The following is an 11,324-nucleotide window of genomic DNA, read 5'->3' on the forward strand; positions in this document are numbered from 1 at the left end:
AGTCCTGGCCAGGGACACTGGCCCCTCTACCTCCCCTCCTGGGGAGCAGCATTGCCCACACAGCACCCCTAATCTGCCCCAGCCCAGCTGGTGAGGAGTGCATCAGGGACAGTCTTTGTGCAGAGTGGAGGCGATTTCTGGCTTTTCTGAGCCACACAAATCCCTCCTGTGGCACATGTGGTGAGGGGGTTCCTGTGAAACGGGCCACCTGTCACTCTAGCGACACAGACACTAGCTCGTGCCTCCAGCAAACACCCAGCTGCAGTCCTCCGGGGGTTCCCCAGCCTGCCTCCTTGGGCTCGAAGAGCCAGCCCTTAGTGGGTTTGCCGTGGGAGCCGGAAAATGGCAGAGTCACAGGAAGCTGGCATTGAGTCAGACAGAGCTAGAGTCCAGACCTAACTCCTTGAACACTGCTCTGGGCCTCAGTTTCCTCATTTGTACAATGGAGGACTTTAAGGCCCAATCTGATGCCTGGTGAAGCCTTCAGAGCAGGGCAGCACAGATGAAGAGGCCCCGGAAGGTCCAGGGCAGAGGCCCTCCAACAGACAGAGGAGCGATGGAGGCCCCTCAGAGGCTCTGGTAGAAGAGCAGAGACAGGCTGTGTCCACTTAGGCTTGTTTTATAGCACACAGATGTGAGTTGGCTCTCACCTTTGACACAGAATTCCCAATAAACCTGCATTTCTGGTCTCTGGGCCTGCTTGGGCACTCACCCCATTGCAGGGCCCTGAGTGTGCAGGTAACCTTGATGCCTGGCTGGTCAGCACCCTGCATCCCCCATCCTCAGGAAGCCTTGATTTTCCAGAGCAGGGTTCCCAACCTTGGCACTACTGATGTTTTGGGCCAGGTAATTCTTTGTGGAAGGAGCCTTGGTGGTGCAGTGGTTAAGTACTTGGCTGATAACTGAGAGGTCCGCAGTTTGAACCCACCAGCCATTCTGCAGGAGAAAGACGTGGCAGTCTACTCCCATAGAGATTACAGCCTTGGGGGCAGTTCTACTCTGTCCTATAGGGGTCACTGTGAGTCAGAATCGATTTGATGGCAACAGGTTAATTCTTTGTGGCGGGGCTATGCTGGACACGAACAGAGAGAACTCTAGTTACCTGCTAAACTATCACCTCCTCTGACAGTTTTTCTAGCCACAGCAACTACAGAAGCCACCCATGAGATTTTCAAGATTTCAGCTGGGGGGAAATCCTCAGGGGTCCTAAGATAGAATTCAGGGTGTCAGTGAATTTGAGTGGAAAAAAATTACCCCTTTATTTTTCTCCACTTCCACCTAAAGTGGGGTGCTTACTTCTGTTACGAAACTGCAACAGTCTGGGCTGAACCTGAGACACATCCTCAACCCTGGAAATCACAGCTGTTTCACGTCTGTCACAGAGGCTGCTCAGATATCGTGAGAAGTCTTTTAAGCTGAACACTCCTATGAAATTATGGGAGGTATGTGACTGTTGCTAGATCTTGTTATTGATGCTTTATAAAATATATCTATTAACTCCATCAAAAATTTGTTTTTTAAAAAAATTTTGATAACAATTTCATGTCTTTTTTTTTTTTTTTTTTAACAAATCTCATGTCTTTTAATTTGCACCTTTAAATCACCAGACTGACAAAGGGGTCTGTGGCTAAGAATGCCCGAGGTGCCTCCATCCCTTCTGCCCCCAACTTTAGCGATGGTTTTCAGAAACTAAAATTGTTGCTGTTGTCAATTATGACTCACAGCGACCCTATAGGACAGAGATGAGCTGCCCCATAGGGTTTCCAGGGCTGTAATCTTTACAGAAGCAGGCTTCCACATCTTTCTCCTACGGAGTGGCTGATGAGTTTGAACTGCTGAGACCTTTTGGTTAGCAGCCAAGTGTTTAACCACTGCACCACCAGGGCTCCTTGTTTCAGAAACTACCCCTTTAAAATTTAAACACACCCTCTTTTTCTATCTTTCTCCTCTCTCCCCCTGACTAGCTCAGCAACAGTCCTCTGTTTTCTGCCCCAATGTACTGTCACTGCACCCCCACTGGACAACTTCAGGCAGCTCTTTCAACTTCTGAGTCTTATCTGTAAAATGGGGATAATAATCTCCTTCTCATACTTTTTAAAACTCAATTACAAATTTTATTCAGATTTCACCCATTTTCCCATTATTGTCCTTTTCCTGTTTCAGAAGCCAATCCAGGGCACCCCATTGCATTTAGTTGTCACGCCTCCCCATTCCCCTCTGCTCTGGGACAGTTTCTCCATCTTCCCCTGTTTTCCATGACCTTGACAGTCTTGAGGCAGTCTGCCCAGGGACCTTGCAGGATGTCCTCCAATCTGGGTTTGTCTGATGTTTTCTTGTGATTAGGCTGGGGTTATGGGTTTTAAGGAAGAAGATCCCAGAGGGGAGGAGTCCTCTTCTTCATTGTGTATCAGGAAGTACCTGAGGCTCACCACTTGTCACGGGTGGTGTTCATCTTCATTGCTTGGCTAAGGTGGTGTCGACCAGGTGTGTCCACTGCAAAGTTATGATTTTTCCCTACCTTATTCTTTGGAAGTGTGTCACTCAGCCCAGCCCACCCTCAAAGGAGCGAAGGAGACGAAGCTCCTCTCCTGCAGGGGGAGCGTCTACACACATTAAATGGAATGTTTCTGTAAGGAAGGTTCTTCTCTTCTTCCTTGTTTATTTGTTCACGTGATCATTTATCTATACCAGGGTGAACTCTCTATAATCTCATTTGGGTAGTGTTCTTATATAAAGAGAAGAGACACAAACACGGAGGCATGATGGCCATCCGAAGATGAAGGCAGAGATTTGAGAGATGTGCCTGCAAACCCAGGAACACCAAGGATTCCAGAAACTCCCCAGAGTTAGGAAGAGGCATGGGAGGCCCCTCCCCTAGAGCTTTCAGAGACAGCATGGCCCTGTGGACACCTTGATCATGTAAGATAAGAGTGGCTACCCAGAAAATGTTGTCCTCTCCCCTCCTCCCTGCCACCTAGGAGTGGACAAACATCTATTTTTTTCTTCCCAAAGGTTCAGCAAGACAAGTTCTTCTTTTTTTTTCCTGATTTATAAAAGCAAATTGTACTCTAGTGTAAAGAACGTAACCAATGTCATGGAACAATATAGAAATTGTTAAATGGGAGCATGTTTTGATGTGCATATTTTCAACCCCAAAATAAAAGGTTCGAACAAAAAACAAACAACAACAACAAAAAACTAAATTGTGCTCACTGTAGAAAATTTCTGAAGATCCAGAGACGAATCAAGAAAATAAAGATTCCCGAGTCCCACTACCTCTAGGCCATCTTGGTGGGGCATATTCCAGCCTTCTTTTCTTTACTTATATTAAAAAAAAAAAAAATTGTAGTAAAATATATATGAGAAGCCCAGGTGGTGCAGTGGTTAAACCTCTCAGCTGCTAACCAAAAGGTCTGCAGTTCAAACCCACCAGCCAATCTGTGGGAGAAATGGGGCAGTCTGTTCCCATAAAGATTATAGCCTTGGAAACCTTATGGGGCAGTTCTACGCTGTCTTACAGGGTCGCTATGAGTTGGAATTGACTCGATAGCAGTGGAGTGGGTGGGTTATTTGTAAAAATAGAATAAAACTGGAAGCAACTGAAAGCCTGACAATAGGGAATTGTTAAATACCGTATGGCTTCTCCATACGATGGGATGTTATATGGTCACTGGAAGTCATCTGTTGGAAGAATATTTAAGGATGCAGGGAAAGGTATAATGATGAGTGGGGAAGTTTAAAATAAAAAAAAAATCAAGATTGCGTCAACCTCATCTCAAGGGTGTCACATTAAAATGTAAGTAAAGGAAGTCATTTAGGGAGCACCAAGTTTCTGAGCCTAATGGCTAGTGGGTTTGAACAGCTAATCTTTGGTTAGCAGCTGAGCACGTAGCCTCTGCGCCACCAGGGCTCCTTAATAGAAACTCAGTGCCCCCTGAATGACTTCCTTTACTTACATTTTAATATGACACCCTTGAGATGAGGTTTACGCAGTCTTCATTGCATTTTTTTTAACTGCCCCCGTCATCATTATACCTTTCCCACATCCTTAAATATTCTCCCAGCAGATGACTTCCAGTGACGACATAACATTCCATCATACGGAGAAACCATACGGTATTTAACAATTCCCTATTGTCAGGCTTTCAGTTGCTCCTAGTTTTGTTCTATTTTTACAAATAACACATGCTGATATAAATCTTCAACAGCCTTACTGATTAGTGAGGTTAGAAATTTTTTCAAAAGGTACCTTTGCCTGGAAGCCAAGGGGAAAAGAAACAAACCAAGAAGGGGAAAACCCGGAAGTGGCCTGCATCAGTTTTCTGGGTGGCTTAAAACTATAGGAATAGATTCTTTCACAGTTCTGGAGATCCAAAGTCCAAAATCAAGGTGTCCACAGGGCCATGCTCTCTCTGAAGGCTCTAGGGGAGCATTCTTCCAGGCCTCTCCCTAAAGTTTGGGGGTTCTTGGACTCCTCGGCGTTCCTTGCCTTGCAGATGCATCTCTCAGATCTCTGCCTTCATCTTCACATGGCCATCTTCCCTGTGTCTCTGCTCTTTCTATAAGAAGTCTACTCAGATGAGATTAGGATCCACCCTACTGTAGCATGAGCTTGTATTAACAGATAACATCTTCAAAGACCCTATTTCCAAACAAAGCCATGTTCACAGTATGTGGATTAGGGCTCCAACATATCTTTTTGGAGGACACAACTCAGCCCATAACAGGGCCCACAGAAATTGTGTAGAAGAGCTGCTGCCATTCTGTGTGCTGTAACCTTTGCTGGGAAAGCCCTCCCTCAAACATCTCCCTGGTTCCCTCCTTCTCTGCTGACATGTCACCTCCTCAGAGATGCCCTCCCTGATTGCCTGACCTAGAATAGCCCCCATGGGCCTCCCTCACTCCCATCACTTCTCCTGTTGTGTTGCTTTAATTCTCACATGGCATCTCACTACTTCCCATATATGCATTTTGTATATGGGCTGTTGTTGCTAGCTGCAACGATGGAGTTGGCCCTGACTCATGTCAACCCCATGCACAGTGGGTTTTCATTACCTAATTTTTCAGAAGTAGATCACTGGGCTTTAATTTCTAGTCTATCTTAGTCTAGCATGAGGTGCACTGGCCAGGAATTGAAATTGAACCCAGGTCTCCAGAATGAAAGGCAAGAATTCTGCCACTAAACCACCACTGCCCCCCCTCTTTATTGGCTATTTCCTGCTTGTTGTTTGTGTCTGTTTCCCCCACTAGGGCGGGGGTGGGGGAAGAGGGTTGTATCTTCTTCACTGCTGTGACCAGTGCCTGATCTTTGCCTGTGCAAAGCAGTGCACAGGATGGGCCTCTCACTCCAGAGAATAATCCAGCCCAGATGTCAGTAGCGCTGAGGCTGGGGAACCGGAACTAGATGGATGGGGATTCCCAATGCACCTGGAGGGTGGGGATTCCCATCCCAAGTGGGACAGAGTAGGTACCCAATACATAATTATTGAATAAATGAATGGATTTAAAGAATAGAAATGAGTTGCTGGGATCTTAAAGATCTTAAAGAACTGCCCTCTCCCCTCCCCTAGGGTCTTGGGGCCCCAGAACTATTGCCCACTTGTGGCTTGTCCAGAAACAGAACACTATCAGCTGGCAAGGCCCCACCCCCGAAGCCTCCACAGTCAGAGAGGACCAAGTGGACTTCAGACACCAGCCTGCTGGTGGCTGGATGGAGTGAGGGGTGTCCGGCAGATGGCCAGGCATGAGGGTAGGGTCCATGCCTTGCTCTCGCCAGCAGAAACTCAAAGCCGACACTTTATCTCCCACCCTGAGAGAGAGGCCCTGGTGGTCCTCGATGTCCACAAGTCTCTGCGTATAAGGGAAGCCCCAGACCTAGGCTCAGGTGTAAGCGGTTTATTAGGGAGGCGATCCCTGGAGGCACCACCCAGGAAAGGGAGGCAGGCAGGAAGGGGTGCTTTAGTAAGCAAGCACTCCTGTGGGCACCTGGGGATCAGTTCCGCCGGGGACCTCTGGGAGACAGTAGCATAGAACACACATCACAGATCATCACACCTGACAGGGAGGGAGCTGCGGTACTGGTGCACCAATCCCATCGGCCCTTGGGTAGGGCTGCTGGGGGTCGCGGTGGTGTCTGCCTCAGCAGTCTCAGAAGCCCTTGGGCAGAGATGGGCAGGGGTTGCAGTAGGAAGCCTGCAGTGCCTATGGGGCCTGAGGGGTGAGGGCGTATAGATGGGGCATAGACAATGTCCACCCCAGTGGGCATTGAGGTGGGCTCTGCCCCAGGATTCAGAGGCCCTGGTCACACCTTCCAAGGAGCCCTAGTTGTACAGTGGTTAAGCTCTCAGCTGTTAACTGAAAGGTCTACTGTTCAAATCCGCTAGCTATTCCGTGGGAGAAAGATGTGGTAGTCTGCTTCGGTAAAGATTATAGCCTAGGGAACCGTATGGGGCAGTTCTACTCTGTCCTGTAGGGTTGCCATGAGTTGGAATCGACTTGACAGTAATGGGTTTGGTTTTTTTGATCACACCTTTCGTGGACTCTGTCCCATTTGGGATGGGAATCCCCATCCTCCAGGTGCCTTGGACTCCATCCAGTTCTGGTTCCCCAGCCTCGGCACTACTGACATCTGGGATGGATTATTCCCTGGGGTGAGAGGGCCGTCCTGTGCACTGCAAGATGTTTAGCAGCACCCCTGGGATCTACCCACTACACAAGGTGTGATACCATGAATGTCTCCAACATTGCCCAATATGCCCTGGGGGCAGCCTCCCAGCTGAGAACCACTGTTCTAGGATCACATCAGGCCCAAATCACTGCTCAGGCTCCTCCCCAGATGATGAGGGTGGGATGTAAGTGTATGGAAAGTGCTGGAAGGTTACTCCAAATTCATAGCAGTTACCTGTGGGGGCGAGCACGGGGAAAACCCCACTGCCTCCAGTGCTGCTGGAGGGTTTACAATGAAAGATTCATGCAAGTTTCTAAAAGGAGCCCTGGTCGGGTGGAGAACTTGGCTTACAGAGCTCATCCAGCACCAGGCACGGCTCTCAATGCTTCACATGTACCCACTCACTCAGTGCTTGTGCCCCATCAGGTAGGACTGTGCTGCTTCATAATTTGCAGGCGTGGAAATGGAGGCACATAGAGACCAAGCAATTTGCTTAAAGTTGCACACCAAGGAAGTGGCAGAGCCAGGATTGGAACCCAAGCAATTGGCGACCTGGTCTGCCTTCTTAACCAATAAGCTTGCTTTCCCTGAGATGGCTCAGATCTAAGCTCAGCTGCTTCCAGGCAAACATCTGCTGGGACCATGGTACTGATCAGAACTCCCTAGAAATTTGTATTTCTGCTAAAATTTCCTCCTCCACCCCTGGGCACACCCCCAGTGTCGTGCTCTGAGCCTCTGGACCCTTCCTCTGGATGCCTGACTCTGTGATGCAGCCTCTTTCAACGTTCATGATTTTCTCAGCACCTGCACCCACTCCTGTTTCCTACCTGACTTCCCTCACCTTCCCTGTCTCCCAGCTCTGTTTCTCTCCAGGAGGGTTCACTTCCTCTGAAGCCTCCTCTTACACCAACACTGTGAAGCAAAAACCCAGAACTCATAACACCCCCCAGCAAGTTTTACCAATTGGGTGCAGCCTTTTGCCTAAGCTGCTTGCAGGTGAGGCCATGAGACAGCCCAGACATCCCCCAGATCTCTACCTGTTCGCAGGGCTGCTACGCTCAGACAAGGTCGTCATGAAAATCAGAACACGGCGCCCCCTCCTCATCCCTGTCCTTTACTTCTGTCAATGAATTACCATCACGACAGTGGAAATCTATATTGTCTACAACATGAAGGGCATTCCTGAGATGCAGTGACTTGTGCAGTGCGTGACCTGCACAGCTGTGCATGGTGGTCAGGTTTGCTCCCACTCCTAAGATGCATCCCAACGCCACTTAAAATGTGTCATTGATCAAAAGGATGGCTTTTTGTAAATCTCCCTCGAACCCCAAAACCAAAAACCTGCTGCCATTAAGTCAATTCTGACTCATAGCGACCCTATTAGACAGAGTAGACTTGCCTCATAGTGTTTCCGAGGAGCGGCTGGTGGATTTGAACTGCTGACCTTTTGATTAGCAGCCGTAGCTCTTAACCACTGCACCACCAGGGCTCCAAGGGATAATTCCTCAAGGAATGTGCACTGTGCCCAGGAGGAGTGTTCAGTTCCTTTGTGTGCAGGAGGAATCTGGCATTGTTCTCCCAGCAGGCCAAGCCCTGGCCCACACTGGCAATTTCAGTCCTAAGGGTAAGGTGAGTAGAGGCCTCCACACATCAACAGATGGGTGCAGAGCAGCCCCAGGGTGCTCCTGGGTCTGTGGTGTCCTTGTGTTGAATCCTGAATCTTTGACTCTACCCATCTCTCGCTGCTGACAGGTGACTGGCTTGGGGGCCTCTCACCTGCAAAGGTGGGTGGGGGAAGTTTGAGGGCAGGGGGAGCTTTAAAACTTGAACAAGTAAATATCTATCAAAATTATAAACTCGTTGGTTCTCTGACCCGGTAATCCCACTCCTAGGAACGGACCCCCCTCCACCTCCCAGCTATTTTCGCACAAGTGTGAAAGCAATGTTCACCATTGCTCACAGCAGCACTGTGCTCAGTGTCAAAGTGTGGGAAGCCATCCAGGCATCCCTCATCAGGGATCCCTCACAGTGGAATACAGTGCAGCTGTCCCAAAGAACAAGCACTTTCTCTACATACCAACATACAAAGAGCTCCAGAATATGTTGTATGTGAAACAAAAACTCAAGGAACAGAGCTGTATGGACAGTATGCCATCCTTCTGTGTAATAAAGGTGGGGGGGGGGATGTAGGTTTGATGATACCTGCGTGTGCACACATAAACATTGGAAAGATACACTAATGGACTAACGTGGTAATAAGCGGGGGGTGGGAGGGTGGGGGGGGAAGAAGCAGGGTGGAAGGGGGGGCAGTTGGGGTGGACATCTTTTCAGATAGTCCCTAACATTTTCAGGACCTAGGATAAGAGTACAAATGGAGGCCCTCATACTGTGCATAAATATTCAAAATATGCTTTATTCTTCTATCTTACAAACACGCCTTCAGAAACCACTTGGAAGGTCAGGGTGGAATTTCGAATCTGACCTCTGCCCTAGATCATGGTGTGGGAGGGCTGGCCCTGCCCCTGGACTGTGGCCTTGCCCCTTTCCTTCCCACTCATGGCTCTGCCCTGCACACGTGTGGACCCTCCATCTGGCATGTCCAAGCTCCAGCTACATTGGTGTCAATAGCCACCCCTTGCACACTCCTGGGACTCAGGGGTACACACAAGCAGTGTAGTTGGAGAATAGGCCCACAGGAGACTCTCCTGCAAATTCCTGGAATCTGGGCTTGGGCAGTGAATGCCAGGATTCTGGGTAACTCAGAGTGTGGTCTAGAAAGGGAGGAAGATACAAGCTCCTGGTAGACATGTCCCCTCAGCCGAACGGTTCCTTACCCCATGGGCTGGAGGAGGGCCAGGGGGCCCCCAGGAGATGGGGTTTTGTCTTTCATCCATATTAACTGTTGAATCATACAATGTATTATGTATTCAAAAATCTAAAATTATATTTAAAAGCTTATGCAATTACGTAACCAAGTACCTCGTGGGAATATTGGTTTTCTGGATTTGAAGGATTAGGACCATTGTGTCATGGAACATCTTGGTTGACTGACATAATACAGTTCATAAAATTATGTTCTACATCCTAGTTTGGGGAGTAGTGTTTGGGGCCTTAAAAGCTGGGAGTGGCCATCTAAGATACAACTATTGGTCTCTACTTGTCTGGAGCAAAAGAGAAAGAAGAAAACCAAAGCCTCAAAGAAGAAACTAGTCTACAGGACAAACTGTCTACATGAACCACAGCCTCATATACCCTGAGGCCAGAAAAACTAGATGGCACTCAGCAACTACTACTGACAGTTCTAATCAGGGCCACAATAGATGGACCCTGATGGAATGGGAGAAAAATGTGGAACAGAACTTCAAATTCCTAAAAACAAATGAATTAAAACAAAACAAAACCCAGACTTACTGGACTGATTGAGAGTAGAAGACTCCCTGAGACTATTGCCCTGAGATACCCTTCAAACCTTGAACCAAAACTAACCTCTGAGGTCAACTTTGTAGCTAAATAACAGACTGGCTCACAAAATAATGAATATCACCTGTATGTACTGTGCTTCTCTAAAAAAATCACCTGTACGAGACCAAAAGTCAACAATTACTTTAAAACAAAGATGAGACTGTAAGGGGGCAGGGAAACTAGATTAATGGAAATGGAACAACCAGAATGGAAATACTGAGAATGTCCGTGCATTGTGGAGAATGTAATCAATATCACTGAATGGCTTGTGTAGAAATTGTTGAATGGAAAGCTAAACTGCTGTGTAAACCTTTACCGAAAACACAATAAAATATTATTTAAACAAACAAAAAACGTGTGCAATTAAAAATCCTTAAGCCTTGGTACACTCTCTGGATTTCCATGCCTGAGGGCCTTCCCTGGTGAAAGATCTGCTGACAAGTGCCTGGTGTCTTCAAAGGCCTGGGGGCTCTCCTCAAGGCTGTCCCTGGGCTGCCCCCACCCCCTGCTCAGGGTTGGGGGCATCATTGTTCTGGAAGGCCACCTGCTCGGCAACGCCAGTGCCCACACCCCAGCACACTTACATTGTACAGGAGATCAGTCCACCCTTCCATGGTGATGCACTGGAAGACGGTCAGCACTGCAAACAGGATGTTGTCGAACTGAGTGATCCCGTTGTTGGGCCCTTCCCAGTAGGGCTGACATTTGGTCCCATTGGGGCAGGTACGGGCAGGCTCCTCTGTCCCACATGGAGCCGGAGACTCACCCTGAATGTCATCTATGAAAGCAAGGGGACAAAAGTCAGGGGGGAGCAGGGAAAACCAGCTCTCTGAAATAGTGGCTAGCGTATATTGAATGCTGTTAGAAAAATGGCTATTGGGATGAACTTCTCAGTCTTTTTAAGAAACCAACTTTAGTTTCGTCGATCAATTTTTTTTTTCTATTCCATTAGCTACTTCTCTAATCTTCTATTACTTTTCATTTCCTGTTTTTGTGGGTTTAGTTGGCTGTACTTTTCCTTAAGTTTTTGAGTTGAGTTCTTTAAGGCTAGAAACCCCCTTTAAATGCTGCTTTAGCTGCATCTCATAAATTTTGATATACTACTATTGGAGCCCTGGTAGCACAGTGGTCAAGACCTCGGCTGCGAACCAAAAGATCATCTGTTCAAATTCACCAGCAACTCCTTGGAAACCCT

The 11,324-nt window shown here is 47.9% G+C and overlaps 1 protein-coding gene across 1 annotated transcript in view; it reads right to left on the bottom strand.

Annotated features, from left to right (window-relative positions):
• CACNA1A (calcium voltage-gated channel subunit alpha1 A) overlaps positions 1-10,857 on the bottom strand; it is a 134,222-nt gene extending 123,365 nt beyond the window's left edge. The window contains exon 1 of the mRNA XM_064280777.1: positions 10,714-10,857. Within this exon, the coding sequence (XP_064136847.1) occupies positions 10,714-10,743 (30 nt within the window). The 5' untranslated portion in view covers positions 10,744-10,857. The remainder of the gene's footprint in view (positions 1-10,713) is intronic.
• Between the last annotated feature and the right edge of the window lie 467 nt (positions 10,858-11,324).

The sequence above is a fragment of the Loxodonta africana genome, chromosome 3, assembly GCF_030014295.1.
Source record: "Loxodonta africana isolate mLoxAfr1 chromosome 3, mLoxAfr1.hap2, whole genome shotgun sequence".
NCBI classification, from domain to species: Eukaryota; Metazoa; Chordata; class Mammalia; order Proboscidea; family Elephantidae; genus Loxodonta; species Loxodonta africana.